Source organism: Odontesthes bonariensis, chromosome 7, assembly GCF_027942865.1.
Source record: "Odontesthes bonariensis isolate fOdoBon6 chromosome 7, fOdoBon6.hap1, whole genome shotgun sequence".
In the NCBI taxonomy this organism is placed as follows: domain Eukaryota; kingdom Metazoa; phylum Chordata; class Actinopteri; order Atheriniformes; family Atherinopsidae; genus Odontesthes; species Odontesthes bonariensis.
The window spans coordinates 38,806,470-38,827,671 of NC_134512.1; the positions used below are offsets into that span (position 1 = coordinate 38,806,470).

Genomic DNA, 21,202 nt, shown 5'->3' on the forward strand with positions numbered 1-21,202 from the left:
AAAACTGATGTTGTAGCTCATCAATGACATATCCCAGACCTAATAATCCCCCATAGAATATTTCACTTTGCACTGCATACATTGAAAATACAGCAGTTTTTGTGTGTTTTTTAACAGAAATTGGTATTTACCTCATATACACTGGTATTTAAAGGTTTAATTTTTTTTTAAAAATTGAAAACTTTGTGGTTATGATCAGAACTGAAGTGGAAGAAAAGATTTCTGAAAAAACAAGTGGAAAAAAATATTAATATATGATGTTTTTAGGTCGTTTTAAAAGGAGACAAAAATGTACCTTTTCAGAAATTAAGGAGTTTTTTTTTTTTTTAAATCAGGCATAACAAAAAAATGAAAAATCCCTAAAAATCAATGTTGTTGCTAATCAATTGACATATCCCAGACCATAATTATCCCTACTCAATAATTCCACTTTGCATTCCATATTTTGAAAATATAGCAGTTTTTGTGTTTTGTTTTGTTTTTTTTTTACCAGAAATTGGCGTTTACATCCTATAAACCAGTATTTAAAGGGTTAAATTTTTTTTAAATAATTGAAAACTTGGTAGTTATGATCAGAACTGAAGTGGAATAAAAGATCTCCGGAAAAAAAAAGTGGAAAAAAATATTAACATATGTTTTTAGGTTGTTTTAAAAGGGGACAAAAATGTCCCTTTTCAGAAATGAAGTATCAGGTATGAGGGTTAATGTGTTCACTGTTCAAACGCTGATGTTGGACAAAAGCCAACATGCTAACAGAAGAGATTGTGCTCATACTCGCTCTGCAGTAATTTGCTCAAACTGCAGGAAAGGAGCAAGCTGCTGAAAATTAAACCATAGTGAGACAGAGTTCGACCATTATTTATCTCTTTTCCAGATTATTTTTTTAGATTTTCGCCATGGTATCGGTTCAGTATCGAGGTATTTATGGCAGGTGTATCGAAACTAAAATTTTGGTATCGGAACGACACTAGTGTCACGGTTGCTTTGTGTCCTTTGGGACATGTTCACTTCTTAAGGTTTTAAAGACTATTTAAAGGCTGCTATATGACTCTGAAAGACGTGAATGTGTTTTTGTGATTATATAGATTTGATTGAAGCATTTTGAAACTGTTCTGTTGGTATTTAAATGCTGATCAGTGGTACCAACGCTGTTTCGCTCTCATAAATCTCTGTGTGTTGCAGGTCTTCGTCTCGCTCCTCGTCCTACACGGGCTCGGGCTCGTCTCGTTCCCGCAGCCGCTCCTCGTCCTTCTCCTCGTACTCCAGCCACTCGTCCCAGCACAGCTCCTTCAGTGGCAGCCGCTCCAGGTAAGCCGGGAGTTCACCTTAAACGCAGGCATGCGGTTCACTTGACAGCCCGAAGGCGTCGGCTTAGATTTGAGATTGCCCGTCACCTGTTGAATGAATCAATGTTCAACCTCTGGTGGGTGATCTCATCGCGGTTATCTTCCTCAGTGTTTGGGCAAAGATAACGGAGAGTAAGGTTTAGTAACCGAGCAGTTTTAGTACAGATTCTGTCCTGTTGCCACGTCGTCCGCAGACGAGACGAATGGCAAACAAGCTGACATGTCAAAGCCTGAAACCCCCCGCTGCCCCGTCACCATGACAACTCTGTGACCAGAGATGTTCAAATACCTCGACTGGCCGGAGTTTTTCCAACTACGTGTATGTGGTGCATCATCTGTGGGAAACTTTAAGTCTTTTTGTTCACTTCTTGTTTTAATTCTAAGGCTGGGCAACGATTAACATGTTTAATCTAATTAATCACATGATTTCCCTGATTAATCGCGATTAATCTCATTTGTACGCAGAATCCAAAAATGAATCCAAAAGTAGTGCATAGCTTTTAGCATTTAGCTTTATTTTAAATGTGCTGCCATATGAATGAAAGTGCCATAACATTTGTTGTGCAAACACACTTTTAACATCAGCATCTTTCTGTAGTTTTTATGTAGAAGCCTCGCTCCACTGTCTGTTTCCTTGAATGACTTGCTGCTATCAGTTGTGTGTTTTGCCTTTAAAGGCCTACAGAAAGGTGATTTTTTTTTTTTGCACAAAACTGAAATAGTAAAAATAATTTTAGGCCCCTGGATAGTCCTGATTAGGCCCAATAAACTATCACCACATTTGACTCGAATTTGGCAAACCGGAAGTAGCAGACGACAGGTGCGTGACGTCTCGAGTGCCAGCTGCTGGAACAACCCCCAGTAGTTCTAGTAGCGAAGCCAGCAGTTTGCCAGACCTGGACAGCTTCTTCACGGCAAATTTCGATCCGAATATTGTTGATGACAATGAAGAAGACAATGAAGAGCCTGAAGAAAAAACCGAGGAGGGATTGGGGCTAGAACCATACAGGTTCGAGCCAGCCATTGCCAGTGACAGTGGGTCGGAGTCCGAGAGCAGTGGGGACGATGATGGTGATCATGGTGATTTTAGTCGTCTTCAGAATGCCGATTGGTGAGCATACACTGTGTTTGGTCTAGGCCACGAGTCACAAAAGCAGCGTGTAATTGTGCAGCTATTTCCACCGCTGTATACACAGCTGGACTGTTTGGCACCAAAGCAGGAGGAACAAAAAAAGGTCATCGGTAATAAAACATAACAGTCCATTAGGCTGCAACAAAGAGACAGAATCCCATAACGCCCTCCTCTCCATCTCTGATAGATAACACCACTGTTGCTACATTTGCGGCACTGAAACCTTGTCCAAACACAAGTATACTCCCACTCACTTTGGTGCTTGGAAGTTCCCCATGTGTGCCGCGGGACGTCGGGGCTCTTGATGATCGCTCTGCCGGCTGATTTCAGGGCATCCATCCCGCGGTGTGTTCGCTCTCCGCCAGGTGGATTCCCCCTGAGTGTCCGCACCGCAGGGAGCTGAACACGGTGGGATGGCTCCGGCTGATTTCACCAGAGAGGAGGCAGGCGGACAGGGAGACACAGACACAAGTTCCGACCGCAGGTCTCTCTGCTTCCTCTGTCCCCGGTGGTGTGAGCTGCTGCTGCTGCTGAGGGCAACACACGCACCCACAGCACTTCGTACATCTACTCGCAATAAAAACTGCACTGAACCCAACGTTTTATTGCCTTCACCACTCAACAAGCATACTACAATAGCGGCAGCCAGGAAAAACCATGGCACATGTGACGTCGCACGGAAGCCCCGCCCCCAGTCTGGAATTCCAGGAAGGATTTCCAAGCGGCAAATTCAAAATCGCAAATTTCATGCGTTTATGAAATGTTTTGGTGTAGAGTCCAATGATCATTATTGTTCCTCTGTGTATGTATTATCATTATGTATTGGGTGTAGTGTCAGCTTTCTGTAGGCCTTTAAGTGATATTTTAGACTGGAACTACTACGCTGAGAAGACAATTCAACTTGGCAGTGTTTACAGATGACTTTGGTTCTGTCGACTCCGCCGTCTGGAAGAACTTTAAAATGAAAATGGCCGAGTAAAAGTTCCGTACCCTTCTCCATGTTTGGTGGATCCGCCGATTACTTTCTTTTCCTGTTCCACAGCAGACAGCAGCAGACTTTTACAATAATAAAATGAATAATAAAACCTGCGTTAATGTGCGATAAAATATTTATTGGCGTTAAATAATTAACGAGTTAACTTGCCCAGCCCTATTTAATTAGCTCTTTTCTTTTTTCGGTGTGATTTTAACCCTTCTGTTTTCATCTTTTTCCTTTCTTTGCTGCTCGCGTTAACACTTCACCGCTTTATGAAGCCTTTTTTAAAGTTTAATCTACATGAAGTTGAGCCAGGAGGCGCTTGTTAAGCCATAGAGACGACGCGCCCTGCCCAACAGAACCTCTCGGTTCAGGAGCAGGAGTGGCTTGAAATGAGTTAAAATAATTGACAAAACTCTGAATATATTCGTTATTGGGTAAAACAGCATTGTGTGATGCGATTTAACCCCAAAGCTGGATTTCATTATGAAACAACAGTGACTCCTTCTACTCTCTCGTAGATCGAGATCATTTTCCAGCTCTCCCTCACCGAGTCCGGCAGTGCCGAGGAACTCCAGGAACAAACCGGACCTTCCACCAGTGTCGGCTAAAGGGTAAATCTGCAGATTCAGAGTCAGCTGGCCTTATTTTCTCCACTCCGTTTCATATTTCTCCTTCTTGGGGTTTTACTGGCACCATAATGCACGTTTGCAGATTATCATTTATTTCTGAATAGCTGAAATATCGCATGTGTTCTGCTGGCATGCTAGCTCCTAGCATCACATCTGCACGTGTGAAAAAGTTGCCTTTTCCCTCCCCAAGCATGCCGCCGAAGCCGGGTGCCATGCCGCCTCCTCGCAGGGAAAAGCCGCCTTTGAAGAAAGCTCCCAGTCCGCCTCCACCCGGTGCACCACAGGGTCGACCCCCCAAACCTGCGATGGAGGGAGGCAAGCCTCCGACCAACCCCAGGGAGGGCGGAGGAGCAGGTGGAGGAGCAGCAGCCGGCGGAGCGGGCCGACCACCGCCGCCACGGGAACCCGGGAGACCCCCGAACCCGCGGGAGGGCCGGCAGAGAGAGCGGCAGCAGCATCCCCCCCGCAGGTAAGAGCTCTGTGCACAGGTGGAGCTGTCGGATTACATCACAGGTGGAGTTCAAGAGAGGATTTAAAAACAGACAGAGAGGAAGCCTGCCTGACTTCCTCTCTGTCTGTTTTTGATCGATTGATAATAGTTCCCTTTTGAATGTCTCCATTAAATGTCAGTAAGTAAAGCAGTTTATAAAGCAGGACTGCCAGAAATCCAGCACTTATTCCTGAAACCGGTGAGCTCTGGTGTGCATCAAACAATCGGACCAAAGCTGGTTTACATTTCAAGCTCACATCCAGCTTCTAATCAAAGGATCTGTCGTAGTAAGCTGGTGCACGCTGCATGGGGGGAGGGTTTGATAAGCAGGAAGAGTCTGTTTATCAAGTGTCTGTACGGACCATCAGAAGGTTTAAAGATGTTGAAGCTGTAGTTTTCTTCTGCTCAATGCTGAGAGAACACTCCCAGCTTAATGCCTCTTTATGATCTAATCAAATCGAATTTATTTGTAGCACATTTCACGTACAGAACAGTTCAAAGTGCTTCATATAAAATAAAAGCATTGCAGCAGGGAGTGTAAGAAGCATTAAAAATACATAAAAGAATATAAAGAGAAACAAATAAAATAATTTAAATTAATTTAAAAACAAGCAACAGTCCAGATAAATTCAAAGATATCGTGCAGATTTCATGCATAGACACATGAGAACAGAAATGTTTTTAACCTGGATTTAAAAATGTCTCCATTTGGTGAAAGTTTAATCTCCACTGGCAGTTTGTTCCACTTGTTTGCAGCATAACAGCTAAATGCTGCTTCTCCATGTTTAGTCTGGACTCTGGACTGGACCAGCTGACCTGAGTCCTTGGATCTAAGAGCTCTGCTGGCTTTATATTCTCTGAACACATCACAGATGTAAACCATCAGCAGGCTTTTAAAATCTATTCTGTGACTGACTGGAAGCCAGAGTAAAGATTTTAAAGCTGCTGTGATGTGTTCAGATCTCTTAGTCCGGGTTAAAACTCCAGCAGCAGCGTTCTGGATGAGCTGCAGATGTTTAATGCTCTTTGTGGGAAGTCCAGTTAAAAGAGCGTTACAGTGATGGAGTCTGCTGGAGATGAATGCATGGATGAGTTTCTCCTGGGCTGTTTGGGAGAGGAAACCTTTAATCCTGTTGATGTTTCTGAGGTGTTAAAAAGCTGCCTTGGTGACAGCTGAAAGTGATGATCTAATCTCACAGACTCCAGTCTGACTCCACCAGCTGCATGTACACATGCACCATGTTGGGATTTTGCCCAGTGGGGGGTCACTAAGGGACACTATCCTGAGGACGGTGTGTTCAGACTGCCGATCACATGTGGATAAGTGAGTCCTGGAGCATCTCTGACTGCCTCTGAACACCCGAATTTGTCTGTTTGGGATTTTGACACGCTGAGTAAAAAAGTAAAAGTCATCCTTTGGCGCTTCTTACAACCTCTGGCAAAAATGATGGAATCACCGGCCTTGGAGGATGTTCATTCAGTTGTTTCATTTTGTTTCATTTTTTTCCCTCTGCTTGGTCTAAAAAAGTAACCGTTACTGACTGCCACAATTTTTTTTTCTTGATTTCTTTTAGTGTTTCTTAAAGCCAGAAAGTTGCCATTTGAAATGACTTTAGTTTTGTGTCATGTCTGTGATCTGCTTTTTTTCTACAAAATGAAACGACTGAATGAACATCCTCCGAGGCCGGTGATTCCATCATTTTTTCCAGGGGTTGTACTTTCTTTGTAACATCTGTTTTTGTTCTGTGGTGAAAAAGCGTGGCCGTGTCGGAGGTCTTATCTCTCTGAATCCTTGTTTCCTTAGAGCAGAAACGCTGGATGTCGGGTGTAGTTTCAGGTGTAGTTTATGAAGTATTCTGACAAAAATCAACCCGACCTGAGCTGGAACCCTGAGCTGAGATTTGCCTGCTCGTGTGTGTGTGTGTGTGTGTGGTGTGCAGTGAAGCTGTAGGTGTGCTCCGTGCCTGCAGTCTGGGGGAAGACCACGGAGATAACGTGGGCGTCGGTGGATGTCTGGGGAAAAACTGGCATTCATGGCGTTGCACACACTGTTGGTGTGGGAGAGGAAGAGAAGTCAAAGGGCAGGGAATAACAGAGTGTGAGCGAGTTTGTTCTCCTTTTCGTGTGGGAGTGTGTGTGGGTAGCACCTGGAAACTATCCTGGAAAACCACTCGCCGTACCGGTTTGTTGTTCTTTTTGTGCAGCACTTCCCTGCGCTGGGCAGACGGTTGACATAACGCAGGGTGGTGTATCTGGTGTTTTCTTAACATTTTCCACGCTCGTGTTGATGGATGAGGAAGAAGTTCCCACCAAAGAGGGGAAAAGCTCTCGGCCCGTTTTATCTCTGCTAATATCTCTTAAAGTTGTCAGTGAGCCAGAGCGGCGATGACGCCACCGTCAATATGTAAACACCTTTGCACGGGTGGCAGTAAATCAACAATCAGCTTGCTGGCGCTGTCCCAAAGACACGAGTAATAAGCCGAGCGAGCGGCACCTCCGCTGTGGGCGTGAAGCCTGAATATTCAAATCGGTTTGTTTGTGAAACAGGAGCGAACATTCAGTAATGTTCCTGTTGGAAAGCATTTCAATAAGCTGTGTGGGCGTGCACGTGTGGGCGTGCACGTGTGGGCGTGCACGTGTGCGTGTGTTGGAACCATGTTAACGATGACTCCAGAACAAATATCAGGAGAGTCTTTGCTGTCACTTGTGATTCATCTGCTGATGATTTGATGATCCTGAAGTCGCTCTGTAACCAAATAAAGCTGCTTTTTGAGTCAGTTTCCTCTTAATGTTTTCAGATAAATCAAAATCAAATTTATTTGTATAGCACATTTCCTGCACAAAACAATTCAAAGTGCTTTACATGAAATAAAAGCATTGCAGCAGGGAGTGGAAGAAGCATTAAAAAATACATTTAAAAACAAGCAACAGTCCAGATAAGTTCAAAGATATCGTGCAGATTTCATGCATAGACACATGAGAACAGAAATGTTTTTAACCTGGATTTAAAAATGTCTCCATTTGGTGAAAGTTTAATCTCCACTGGCAGTTTGTTCCACTTGTTTGCAGCATAACAGCTAAATGCTGCTTCTCCATGTTTAGTCTGGACTCTGGACTGGACCAGCTGACCTGAGTCCTTGGATCTAAGAGCTCTGCTGGCTTTATATTCTCTGAACAGATCACAGATTGTAAACCATCAGCAGGCTTTTAAAATCTATTCTGTGACCGACTGGAAGCCAGAGTAAAGATTTTAAAGCTGCTGGGAAAATTGTGTTTTGTGTGTTTCAGGCGAACTGTGAGTGGGAGTGTGAGTGGAAGTGGCAGCAGTTATACCGGTTCCAGCTCCAGATCCAGATCCTCGTCCAACTCCCTGTCACGCTCACGCACTGGATCCAGAAAGTCCAGGTACACACCTTTTTACCCCTTCATTTAGAAGACTGGGGCTGTGTTTGAAACCGTCTACTACAAACTCATCGATCAGACAGTATGCAGAGCGTTTACCCACAATGCATTTCGCTCCTGCCCGAGCCGAAATCAGCCGGCCTGAAGCTGATTTCCCTTAAGCTGTAAACTCTGTAAACTTTAGCAACATTTGAAACATTTTCAGGAGAGAAAGTAGTCGTTTAGATCCCCAACGTGTTGAAAACCTGACAAAATACCGGCTGTTTACAATTTTGTTCCCACGAATTCGGCGCTACTAAAGCTAGCCGCAGTGAGCAACGCACTTCCGGTTATTTTCACAAAATAAAATACCCGTTGCCTTTTATCATAGGGAAAGCCATTACCATACAATTGGTGCTTTTGTTTTGAAAACAGGAAGTGAACCTACCCTCGTTGCAGCTAGCTTGAAACTGCCGTTTTGACAGGAAATGACGATCGCCGACGTCACGTTACGTTGCATCTTGGGTAGTTTGAGTATGAGTAGTAACCTCATGATGCATACCCAACATTTAGGAGGATCTAGTATGCATCCGGGAACTTAAAAAAAAGTTAAAGTTAGTAGGAGTAGTGGGAGTAGTAGGCGGTTTCGAACACAGCCTTTATGTTGAATTTAGTTTATTTAAATCCAGCACATCCACTTCCTGCATCCTGAGTGTTAATGAGCTTTAATTTGAGTTTTACAGTTTAGTTAAGGACAACTTTAATTCCTCTGACGTCACTCTCTGTTTTTTCTTCTTTCACGCGCCTCCGTCCCTTCGACCCTGCAGGAAATCCAGGTTTGATGATTGCTCTTTGATCTCTGTTTGTTGGCGCTGTCTTGCGTTGTCACTCACCACTTTGGGCTTGTCGTCACAGGTCGCTGAGCGTGAGCAGCGTGTCGTCCGTATCGTCGGCGTCTTCCAGCAGCAGCTCCGTGCGCAGCGCCGACTCGGACGACATGTACGCCGACCTGGCCAGCCCGGTGTCGTCGGCCAGCTCCCACTCACCGACGCCGAATCAGCCCCGCAAGGAGCGGCCGCCGCCGCGGGACCGGTCACCGCCGGGGAGGGAGAAAAACCGGGGGTCGTTCCATTTATCTGCCGCCAGACGTGGAGCAGAGGGGACGTTTCCCAGTCGTCCAGATGTTGACACCAGCAGTAAAAGATTTAACGCTTGTTCTTCAGAATTATTTTTAAGAAATTGTTTTAAAAAGATCCAAAGTCTTGTGGAAACGTCCATCAAAGAGACGAATATTTTATTTTTCCTGTTTTTTCTACCCGCAGAGAGACCATCAAAGAAGGACGAACCTTTCAGGGACGAGCGCAGGAAAATGGACCAATCCGGTGCCCCCCCCAGAGGAGGCAACCCCACGCCCAGATCGGGGCCCGGGAACAGGGGTGGGCATCCTGTGCACCCTCCGCCCGGCGCCATGGGCCCCCCTGGAAATTACGGAGGCTCAGGTTCCCACAAAGACATCAAGCTCACCCTCCTCAACAAGGTAGCTGTGACAGATGAGTTCAGTTTGTCCGTACAGCACCGACTCACAACAGAGGAAACTTTGCAGAGTCCAGAATTAAATACAGTGCAATTCTAAAGAGATGGGCTGTGTTCCAAACTGCATACTTCTCATACTTCTCCTACTAACTTTTTGAGTTAGTATGCGAGTTTGAGTAAGCGAGAAGTTCCCGGATGCATACTAGATTCTCTGAAATGTTGGGTATGCATCATGAGGTTACTACTCATACTCAAACTACCCAAGATGCAACGTAACGTGACGTCGCCGATCGTCATTTCCTGTCAAAACGGCAGTTTCAAGCTAGCTACAACGAGGGTAGGTTCACTTCCTGTTTTCAAAACAAAAGCACCAATTGTATGGTAATGGCTTTCCCTATGATAAAAGGCAACGGGTATTTTATTTTGTGAAAATAACAGGAAGTGCGTTGCTCACTGCGGCTAGCTTTAGTAGCGCCGAATTCGTGGGAACAAAATTGTAAACAGCCGGTATTTTGTCAGGTTTTCAACACGTTGGGGATCTAAACGACTACTTTCTCACCTGAAAATGTTTCAAATGTTGCTAAAGTTTACAGAGTTTAGAGCTTAAGAGAAATCAGCTTCAGGCCGGCTGATTTCGGCTCGGGCAGGAGCGAAATGCATTGTGGGTAAACGCTCTGCATACTGTCTGATCGATGAGTATGTAGTATGTAGGATGTAGTATGCGGTTTCGAACACAGCCATAGTGTCTCTTGCACTTCGTTAACCTGCCGCTCTTCTTCTTCTGTGGTTATTCACACGAGCCCAAACGGGCAGAACTGGGACATCTGAAACAAATAAAACTGAAATCAAATCTAAATGAATCTCCCACTAATTCAGTGATTATTGTTGAGTTGCGACGGTTTGAATAATGCAAGTTGAATATTTTCTGTGTACGTGTTATTGGTAACATTTGGGGAAATAGCTTTGGGAAAACTGAGGTAGTACCTCAGTTTGTCAGAAACTTGAGATCCTAACGTCCCATTCAGGATGTAGCTCACATCCATCCCTTTTATTCCTCTTATCTGAGGTTGGGTGGTGGAGACGACGGGTCCAAAAACCCAGAAATCCCCCAGGAATCCTCGGTGCCTGACCCCACCGGGGAAGCTTTTTAACTTAGTTCTCCAGCCTGGGACAGATGCTGGTTTCCCTCTGTGTGTCAACAATGACTCAAACCTTTGAGTGTAACGTTAGTCTGTCTGAACACTGTTGGGTGAATCTGTTCCCGGGTGCCACTCGGTTGTGTAATAACTCAGTTTGACATCTTTACCTTTGGCCCAGTTTCATTGATGCGTTTTAAACTCTTTTCTTAGCAACAGGCGGACCGGGGCAACAGAAAGAGGTACCTGCCCTCGGACAAAGACCGGCCCGGCTCCCCCGCCAGCAAGAGGATGGCCCTGTCTCCTGACCGAGGTGAGGCACGCCGTGTGCAAGCACGCCGTGTGCAAGCACGCCGTCTGCAGGCACGCCGTCTGCAGGCACGCTGTCTGCAGGCACGCCGTCTGCAGGCACGCCGTCTGCAGGCACGCCGTCTGCAGGCACGCCGTCTGCAGGCACGGCCTGTCACAGAGACACATCATTTGTTCCCGTTTCTTTAGCTGCATCTGTGAAAAACAGCAAAATGTACAGATAAGTGGGAAATTAGCAACAAATAGATTATTTTTACAAGAAAAAAAGGTTAAAATAAAAATGATAATAAAATAAATTGACAGATTAGTGAAAAAAAAAGCCAAAAATTAGCAACAAATAGATTATTTTTACAAGGAAAAAAGGTTAAATTTGTACATTTGGAAGGAAAAAAGAACAAATTTATGTGAATTTTTACATTATTACAGGAAAAACGAGGATATTAATTGAGATTAAAAAGTGAAAAGAAAGATTTTCACGTTAAGACTGATGGTGAAACTTGTTTTTCTCCAGTTCTTCCTCATTTGCTCACGACTCTGTTATGAACACATGAACGAGGCTTTGTGCTGATTCTCTGTGAGATGACATGGATGACGTGTCGCTGAGGTCACCGTCTCAGTCACTTACTGCAGGAAAATGTGCTGTTACCATGGAAACATCTGCAGATATTCACTTTAAAGCTGCTCAGAACTGAACTAACTCTGCTTCTGCCTCAGATTCTGGGTTTATGTTCATGTTGGAACATGTTTCAGTGAATCTCTGCAGCTGTTACCATGGAAACATCTGCAGATATTCACTTTAAAGCGGCTCAGAACTGAACTAACTCTGGTTCTGCCTCAGATTCTGGGTTTATGTTCATGTTGGAACATGTTTCAGTGAATCTCTGCAGCTGTTACCATGGAAACATCTGCAGATATTCACTTTAAAGCTGCTCAGAACTGAACTAACTCTGGTTCTGCCTCAGACTCTGGGTTTATGTTCATGTTGGAACATGTTTCAGTGAATCTCTGCAGCTGTTACCATGGAAACATCTGCAGAGATTCACTTTAAAGCTGCTCAGAACTGAACTAACTCTGGTTCTGCCTCAGATTCTGGGTTTATGTTCATGTTGGAACATGTTTCAGTGAATCTCTGCAGCTGTTACCATGGAAACATCTGCAGATATTCACTTTAAAGCTGCTCAGAACTGAACTGACTCTGGTTCTGCCTCAGATTCTGGGTTTATGTTCATGTTGGAACATGTTTCAGTGAATCTCTGCAGCTGTTACCATGGAAACATCTGCAGATATTCACTTTAAAGCTGCTCAGAACTGAACTAACTCATCTCACAGACGTCCTTCCCTCCTTCTTCATGGCAGTACATAAAGAAACTGAGGGTTGTGCTTAAGGCTTTTCCACATAACTGCAGCTGAAACACAAGATGCACGGCTGTGGGTTTAAGCTCTTTCTAACTTCATTTTCTCTCTGTTGAAAATTTTTGTTTTTTTTCCCTTTAGCCTGAGATGCAAATACTCTGGTCGCTGGGTTCTGTTTGCCAGTTTCACTAATTCCAATGCACAGCGTGGGTGATAAAACGTTAAGTTGAGGCACGGTGTTCCACGATAAAAGGAGAGATGTAAATCAGAAGTTTATTTACCGTCTCCACATGAATACAGCTGGAAAAAGCCTGAAGGAGTAAGTTTTTTTTTCCCTCGTCTGCAGCTCCAGGGCTGGTTTCTGTTCCCTCTGGTGACGCTTTGCAGAAAAGAACGCTGCTTCTGCACAGTTTTAGGTTCAGACACGTCACCCAAGTCTTCACTCTTTGAATACTTCTGGTTCTCTTTACGATCTGGAAGTTCGCCGTCGGTCACGAATAGAATGTCTCTTTATTTGATCTCTAATTAAGCCCCGCCCACATCCTAATTTACACGACCCGAAGAGGAAGTTGAGACTTTTCATAAAAACTTTTCACATTCTGCCCTTTAACGCTCCAGCAGCTTCGGTATCGTCGGGCTCTCGGCGCTTTATTAACCACCGAACTGGTGTTTTTCAGGTCGGGATAAGAGGATGCTCGGTAGACCCCCGCTGTCCCCCCGAATGGAACGGCCCAGAGGCCAGGGGACTCGGCCCATGCCCCCCCAGGGAGACAGGTTGGTGCACCCTTCTGCATTTTCTTGTGGTATTTTTCCCCCCTCACACAGCAGATATCAGTCAGCTGGAAGTGTGGAATTTCTCAGCCACCTTCTTTTATCTGATGCCTTCTTGTTGCTTTTTCTGACCGAACCCATCAGGGTTTTCAGAGAAAGAAGTCTGCTTCACCACAAGAGTTTAACCAAAAGGAGGAACATGCCACAAAAAGGGGAAGTGTGCAAATAATAAAAGCATCTCTGCACAGGATCCTGCACAGAAACCCCAGAATCAAAGCCGTCCTTTGTAGTGAAACAGTTTCTGTTCAGAGCTTTGAGGCACGGCCTTCTCTGTTCAGAACTATTCAATTACAAATTCAGTTGGGCCAGATTTTAAAACCGAGACCTTAAGACACAAATATAATGAAATAACATGTGATGTTTATTCATCATTTCCCCTCTTCGTATTTTTGTCAAACACAATTCAAAACTTTTAAATGAACTGAGGTCGTCGCAGTACTCTGACTCCTGGAATAACCCGGGCATTAAAACAAAAAGTGCACATCCGTGGTGATGAAATAAACACATCTGACATAAGAACATCAACAAGTGCATAAGAAACTTCTCTAAATAAACAGAACTGAGGTAACAGCAATGCTGTTTTTCACTTTAAAATACTAAAAAGAATATTTTGGTCACAAAATGTCGTCTCCCTTTAGAAATGAAATCTAAGTCGGTGTTTTTCCAGGTGGTTCCAGGACATTATGCTCCTGAAGTACCGCAGCAGAGTCGCTGCAAAATAAACACAGGTTTGGCGTTTGGAGTTGGCGGTAAAATAAAACGGGATCTTTCCAGCCGGTTTCCACCTGGTTTCCTGCTGGTTTCCTGCTGGTTTCCTGCTGGTTTCCTGCTGGTTTCCTGCTGGTTTCCACCTGGTTTCCTGCTGGTTTCCTGCTGGTTTCCACCTGGTTTCCTGCTGGTTTCCTGCTGGTTTCCTGCTGGTTTCCTGCTGGTTTCCTGCTGGTTTCCACCTGGTTTCCTGCTGGTTTCCACCTGGTTTCCTGCTGGTTTCCTGCTGGTTTCCACCTGGTTTCCACCTGGTTTCCTGCTGGTTTCCTGCTGGTTTCCACCTGGTTTCCTGCTGGTTTCCTGCTGGTTTCCTGCTGGTTTCCTGCTGGTTTCCACCTGGTTTCCACCTGGTTTCCACCTGGTTTCCTGCTGGTTTCCACCTGGTTTCCACCTGGTTTCCTGCTGGTTTCCACCTGGTTTCCACCTGGTTTCCACCTGGTTTCCTGCTGGTTTCCTGCTGGTTTCCACCTGGTTTCCACCTGGTTTCCACCTGGTTTCCACCTGGTTTCCTGCTGGTTTCCTGCTGGTTTCCACCTGGTTTCCACCTGGTTTCCACCTGGTTTCCACCTGGTTTCCACCTGGTTTCCAGCCGGTTTCCACCTGGTTTCCACCTGGTTTCCTGCTGGTTTCCACCTGGTTTCCACCTGGTTTCCTGCCTGCTGCCGCCTGCCGACAGCCGCACCTGTTACGGTGTTTGCTGCTTGGAAGCAGGGGACTGCTCGCTCTGCACGGCAGGCAGCAACAAAAGGAAAAGGAAAGGAAAGAGAAGGAAACAAAAGGAAACGAAAGAGAAGTTAAGGAAACAAGAGAAAAGGAAAGGAAGGAAAGGAAACAAAAAGGAAAGGAAAGGAAACAAAAAAGGAAAGGAAAGACGCCTGCAGACAGCTGCGCCTGTTACGGTGTTTGCTGCTTGGAAGCAGGGGACTGCTCGCTCTGCACAGCAGGCAGAAAAAATAACTCCCCTTATCATACATCCTGACCAGACGGGTTTTTCTAAAGGGTAGACTCTCATCCACTAACACACGCAGACTAATTAATCTCATAGATTATTTTACCATCAACAACTTGGAAACCACAATTGTTTCTCTAGATCTCATGTGTCAAACTCAAGGTCCGCGGGCCAAACGTGGCCCGCCACGTCATTTTATGTGGCCCGCAAGAGCTTAAAAGAAAAACTACATTTCCCACAATGCATGCCGATTATGTTATGGCATCCCGCCACTGGACTGCAATGTTTCCAAATCGATGCGATTTTCCCACCAAGTGGAATTGAGAAACACAAATAATGATCCCAAAATGTCCAGGAAGAGAAAAACTGATGCAGATGGAAGGGCATCTGCATCAGTTTTTCTGTTTCAAGAAAGATTGGAAGGCGAATACGTGTTTGTGCTTCAAGGAGAAAAAACGGGATGTGTTGGTATGTGTTCGCTAAAAGCCACAACCGAAAACAATGCGGCAGTAAAAGCTAGCTTTGTATTTCAAGTTTTTAACAAAGTAAATGTCATCACTTGTGTCTGATGTTATTTTTCTTTATTCACTTGGACAGTTTGATCGTTGATTGAATGAGTGATGAGGGTTTCATAACCTGACAAATTAAAAGGATTTATGATATAATAACAGAGCAACAAGCTAACATGTTTGTTTTTTTATATCTATGCAAATATATATGTAATATTTGTAACTTGAATAAGTGATAAATTAAGAGTTATTTAAGATTAAGGAGTAGTTACATTTATTTTACATTGCATTTAGTTACATCTGGCCCTTTCAGGATTATGCTGATGTGGCCCTCGGTGGAAATGAGTTTGACACCCCTGCTCTAGATGCTGAAAAAGCATATGATAAAGTTAACTGGAAATTCTTATTTGCAGCATTAAACAAATTTGGATTTCGGTCGTACTTCATTAACTGGATTATATAGCTCCCCAAATTTGTCATTTTGTCATTTATTTAAAACAGGGACAATGCACAAAAGCATTAATCGTGAGAGAAGAGATGCCTTGTGCCAGGTTGTAGCATCATTTGCTCATTTCCAGCTGTAGTCCCTGGGCTCGTAAGGTAAAAACAGATTAAGATGGTAAAATATGACAGATAAAAGTAATATGCAGACCATAATATTCTAAAATAGACACAATACACTTGCAAAAAAAGAGAAAGGAAAACGGGAAACAAGGGCGCCAAAATCATGAAGTGCACAATAGGGATCAATGCATGAGTCAGGACAAATGATCTAATTTCTCCAACCTTCAGTTTGCAGAGGCACCACTTTTTACCGTCTTCATCGAACCTTTAGCAGCTGCTATCAGACCAAGATGGAAATATTAAAGGCATCCATCCCAAAAATATTGAACATAAATAAGTCTTTATGCTGATGATGTAATACTTTTCCTCCAGAACTCAGAGACATCTCACTCACAGGATCACACTCATAACAAAAAAATTAAAAATCCCTAAAAATCAATGTTGTTGCTAATCATTGACATGTCCCAGACCATAATTATCCCTACTCAATAATTCCACTTTGCATTCTATATAGTGAAAATACAGCAGTTTTTTTTTTTTGTTGTTGTTGTTTTTTACAGAAATTGGCCTTTACATCCTATAAACCAGTATTTAAAGGGTTAAATCTATGAAAATAATTGAAAACTTGGTAGTTATGATCAGAACTGAAGTGGAGAAAAAAAAGTGGGAAAAAATATTTATATGTTTTTAGGTAGTTATAAAATGAGACAAAAATGTCCCTTTTCAGAAATTAAGGAGTTTTTTTTTTTTAAATCAGACCGCAAAAAGTTTTTTTAAATCTCTAAAAATCAACGTTGTTGCTGATCATTGACATATCCCAGACCATAATTATCCCTACTCAATAATTCCACTTTGCATTCCATATAGTGAAAATATAGCAGTTTTTGTGTTCGTTTGTTTTTTTTTGTTTTTTACAGAAATTGGCGTTTACATCCTATAAACCAGTATTTAAAGGGTTAAATTTTTGAAAATAATTGAAAACTTGGTAGTTATGATCAGAACTGAAGTGGAATAAAAGATCTACGGAAAAAAATATTAACATATGTTTTTAGGTTGTTTTAAAAGGGGACAGAAATGTCCCTTTTCAGAAATTAAGTTGTGTTTTAAATCAGGTATGAGGGTTAATGTGTTCACTGTTCAAACGCTGATGTTGGACAAAAGCCAACATGCTAACAGAAGAGATTGTGCTCATACTCGCTCTGCAGTAATTTGCTCAAACAGCAGGAAAGGAGCAAGCTGCTGAAAATTAAACCGTAGTGAGACCGAGCTGGACCATTATTTATCTCTTTTTTTAGATTTTCGCCATGGTATCGGTTCAGTATCGAGGTATTTATGCCAGGTGTCGTATCGAAACTAAAATTTTGGTATCGGAGCGACACTAGTGTAACGGTTGCTTTGTGTCCTTTGGGACATGTTCACTTCTTAAGGTTTTAAAGACTATTTTAAGGCTGCTATATGACTCTGAAAGACGTGAATGTGTTTTTCTACACAATGAAAAATTGCATTGTGTATGATGTTTGTTTGAAATTCGAAAAAAAAGTCAAAACTGCACAACTGGACCAAATATGATGAGTATCACTATCTACAGTGTGGAATTAGGGGAGAAAGTACACCCCAAGTGGAGAAAAATGTCCCCTATCAGGGATTAGGGTTAAAAAAGAATAAAATTTAATTTAGTTTTTAAAACAACAAAAGAAAAAACGCACTTTTCTCACCTGCACCCACAGATTATTTTATTTTATTTATTTATTTATTATTCATTCATTTATTTCTGTAACTTCTCCTCTCGCCCTTTCTCAGAAAACGCCCTCTATCTCCTCCCGCCAAGTCATCGGGGAAAGGCCCGACCGCGCCGTCGAGCAAGCCGCCGCCCCCGGCCGCCGGCTCCGGCTCGGCGTCCGGCTCGGGCAAACCCAGCAACACGCTGTCCCGCCGCGAGGAGCTGCTGAAGCAGCTGAAGGCCGTGGAGGACGCCATCGCCCGGAAGCGAGCCAAGATCCCCGCCAAGTAAACGGAAGGGTCGCCTGCTCTTCTGCCCGCCTGCACGGCCTCGCCGGGGGCGGCCGCGAGGGCCCGGGGGGGGGGCGGAGCCTTTATTTCCCCCGCCCTCCGGCGGACCTGTAAAAATGTTGTATGGTTCATGTATAAAGGCTGTTGTGTGAGGGAAGAGGGAGGACGGCCATCTTTAGGGCACCGCCGCTCCCCAACAGCAGGGCTCCGAGGCCCGTGGCGAGGGGGGGGCGGGGCCTGTCGGGAACAGAGTGAAGAAGAACAGCTTTATATACACGGAACCCGCCCATTCTGTGTCTCCGCCCCCTTTCATCGTCCTGTTCTTTTATTCTGCGTCCTGTGGGGGGGGGCTGCGTCCTGTGGGGGGTCCGCCCCCTCTGTAGAAAGCTCACGAGCGCCCGGGTTTTGGCGCCGTTTCAATCACGAGCCCGGGCTCCGGCGCCGCCCTTCACACCTTGTACCATAAACCATCAGATTCTCTCACGTGTGTGATTATAGACGACAGTGATGTGAAGTATTGCTTCTTCTTCTTCTTTTTTTTTTAAACATTTTGTTTTCTTCTTAGCTCTTAAGTGATGAACCGGCGTTTTTCTGTCACACTTTTAGTTGGAGTTGGAGGAAACGGGACATTTAGAGACGAGCGTTGTCTTGCTTTGTGACAAAAGCCTTCGAAATAAATTCGAAATAAACTATTTTGATAAAGAGCAGCTTCATGTGTGTTTTCTGTGAAACTAAGTGAACCCCTGATCCAGCAGCAGTGAGTGAGAAACTAAGTGAACCCCTGATCCAGCAGCAGTGAGTGAGAAACTAAGTGAACCCCTGATCCAGCAGCAGTGAGTGAGAAACTAAGTGAACCCCTGATCCAACAGCTGGTAGCAGCAGTGAGTGAGAAACTAAGTGAACCCCTGATCCAGCAGCTGGTAGCAGCAGTGAGTGAGAAACTAAGTGAACCCCTGATCCAGCAGCTGGTAGCAGCAGTGTGTGAGAAACTAAGTGAACCCCTGATCCAGCAGCTGGTAGCAGCAGTGAGTGAGAAACTAAGTGAACCCCTGATCCAGCAGCTGGTAGCAGCAGAGTGTGAGAAACTAAGTGAACCCCTGATCCAGCAGCTGGTAGCAGCAGTGAGTGAGAAACTAAGTGAACCCCTGATCCAACAGCTGGTAGCAGCAGTGAGTGAGAAACTAAGTGAACCCCTGATCCAGCAGCTGGTAGCAGCAGTGAGTGAGAAACTAAGTGAACCCCTGATCCAGCAGCTGGTAGCAGCAGTGTGTGAGAAACTAAGTGAACCCCTGATCCAGCAGCTGGTAGCAGCAGTGAGTGAGAAACTAAGTGAACCCCTGATCCAGCAGCTGGTAGCAGCAGAGTGTGAGAAACTAAGTGAACCCCTGATCCAGCAGTTGGTAGCAGCAGTGAGTGAGAAACTAAGTGAACCCCTGATCCAGCAGCTTCAGCAGCAGAGTGTGAGAAACTAAGTGAACCCCTGATCCAGCAGCTGGTAGCAGCAGTGAGAAACTAAGTGAACCCCTGATCCAGCAGCTGGTAGCAGCAGTGAGTGAGAAACTAAGTGAACCCCTGATCCAGCAGCTGGTAGCAGCAGTGTGTGAGAAACTAAGTGAACCCCTGATCCAGCAGCTGGTAGCAGCAGTGAGTGAGAAACTAAGTGAACCCCTGATCCAGCAGCTGGTAGCAGCAGTGTGTGAGAAACCAAGTGAACCCCTGATCCAGCAGCTGGTAGCAGCAGTGTGTGAGAAACTAAGTGAACCCCTGATCCAGCAGCTGGTAGCAGCAGTGAGTGAGAAACTAAGTGAACCCCTGATCCAGCAGTTGGTAGCAGCAGTGAGTGAGAAACTAAGTGAACCCCTGATCCAGCAGCTTCAGCAGCAGTGAGTGAGAAACTAAGTGAACCCCTGATCCAGCAGCTGGTAGCAGCAGTGAGTGAGAAACTAAGTGAACCCCTGATCCAGCAGCTGGTAGCAGCAGAGTGTGAGAAACTAAGTGAACCCCTGATCCAGCAGCTGGTAGCAGCAGTGAGAAACTAAGTGAACCCCTGATCCAGCAGCTGGTAGCAACAGTGAGAAACTAAGTGAACCCCTGATCCAGCAGCTGGTAGCAGCAGTGAGAAACTAAGTGAACCCCTGATCCAGCAGCTTCAGCAGCAGAGTGTGAGAAACTAAGTGAACCCCTGATCCAGCAGCTTCAGCAGCAGAGTGTGAGAAACTAAGTGAACCCCTGATCCAGCAGCTGGTAGCAGCAGTGAGAAACTAAGTGAACCCCTGATCCAGCAGCTGGTAGCAGCAGTGAGTGAGAAACTAAGTGAACCCCTGATCCAGCAGCTGGTAGCAGCAGTGAGTGAGAAACTAAGTGAACCCCTGATCCAGCAGCTGGTAGCAGCAGTGAGTGAGAAACTAAGTGAACCCCTGATCCAGCAGTTGGTAGCAGCAGTGAGTGAGAAACTAAGTGAACCCCTGATCCAGCAGCTTCAGCAGCAGTGAGTGAGAAACTAAGTGAACCCCTGATCCAGCAGCTGGTAGCAGCAGTGAGTGAGAAACTAAGTGAACCCCTGATCCAGCAGCTGGTAGCAGCAGAGTGTGAGAAACTAAGTGAACCCCTGATCCAGCAGCTGGTAGCAGCAGTGAGAAACTAAGTGAACCCCTGATCCAGCAGCTGGTAGCAGCAGAGTGTGAGAAACTAAGTGAACCCCTGATCCAGCAGCTGGTAGCAGCAGTGAGAAACTAAGTGAACCCCTGATCCAGCAGCTGGTAGCAACAGTGAGAAACTAAGTGAACCCCTGATCCAGCAGCTGGTAGCAACAGTGAGAAACTAAGTGAACCCCTGATCCAGCAGCTGGTAGCAGCAGTGAGAAACTAAGTGAACCCCTGATCCAGCAGCTGGTAGCAGCAGAGTGTTAAGGATGCGTCGGAGCTCCTTTCTCTCCTAAAGGACGGTCCGGTGTTAATGTTTTGGGCCGGGTTGAGGAACTGGATGCAAAGTGTTTGGAGACGCATCGATGCGCTGGAAGGATTTCTGTAAAAGTCCCCGATGGATTCTGCGGCGCTCACATCTGAGTCAGAGTTCCTCTTCTTCCCCCCGATAACATCTAGATTTCTAAAGTTAGAGGATTGTTGAAAGAGCAGAATAGTTTTTTTTAGCAGATCTACATAGCATCCAGATCTTTGCGTCAGCGTGACATTTAACTGAACCGGAAAGCAGTTTAGTTCTCCACAACTTGGACAAGACGGAGTAAACAGCCCCGAACAATGCAGCCATCTCTGGCTGTGTGTCC

General features: G+C 44.9%; 1 protein-coding gene across 5 annotated transcripts in view; it reads left to right on the forward strand.

Annotated features, from left to right (window-relative positions):
- zc3h18 (zinc finger CCCH-type containing 18) overlaps positions 1-18,623 on the forward strand; it is a 56,502-nt gene extending 37,879 nt beyond the window's left edge. For 4 of the 5 annotated variants that reach the window (XM_075470760.1, XM_075470758.1, XM_075470759.1 and 1 more), the window contains exons 11-20: positions 1,183-1,308; positions 3,976-4,068; positions 4,277-4,555; positions 7,865-7,981; positions 8,785-8,793; positions 8,873-9,153; positions 9,280-9,494; positions 10,840-10,939; positions 12,966-13,062; positions 17,710-18,623. In XM_075470760.1, coding sequence (XP_075326875.1) covers positions 1,183-1,308; positions 3,976-4,068; positions 4,277-4,555; positions 7,865-7,981; positions 8,785-8,793; positions 8,873-9,153; positions 9,280-9,494; positions 10,840-10,939; positions 12,966-13,062; positions 17,710-17,920 — 1,528 coding nt within the window. In that variant the 3' untranslated portion in view covers positions 17,921-18,623. The remainder of the gene's footprint in view (positions 1-1,182; positions 1,309-3,975; positions 4,069-4,276; positions 4,556-7,864; positions 7,982-8,784; positions 8,794-8,872; positions 9,154-9,279; positions 9,495-10,839; positions 10,940-12,965; positions 13,063-17,709) is intronic. The other variant, XM_075470762.1, reaches the window with a different exon arrangement.
- The last annotated feature ends 2,579 nt before the right edge of the window (positions 18,624-21,202 follow it).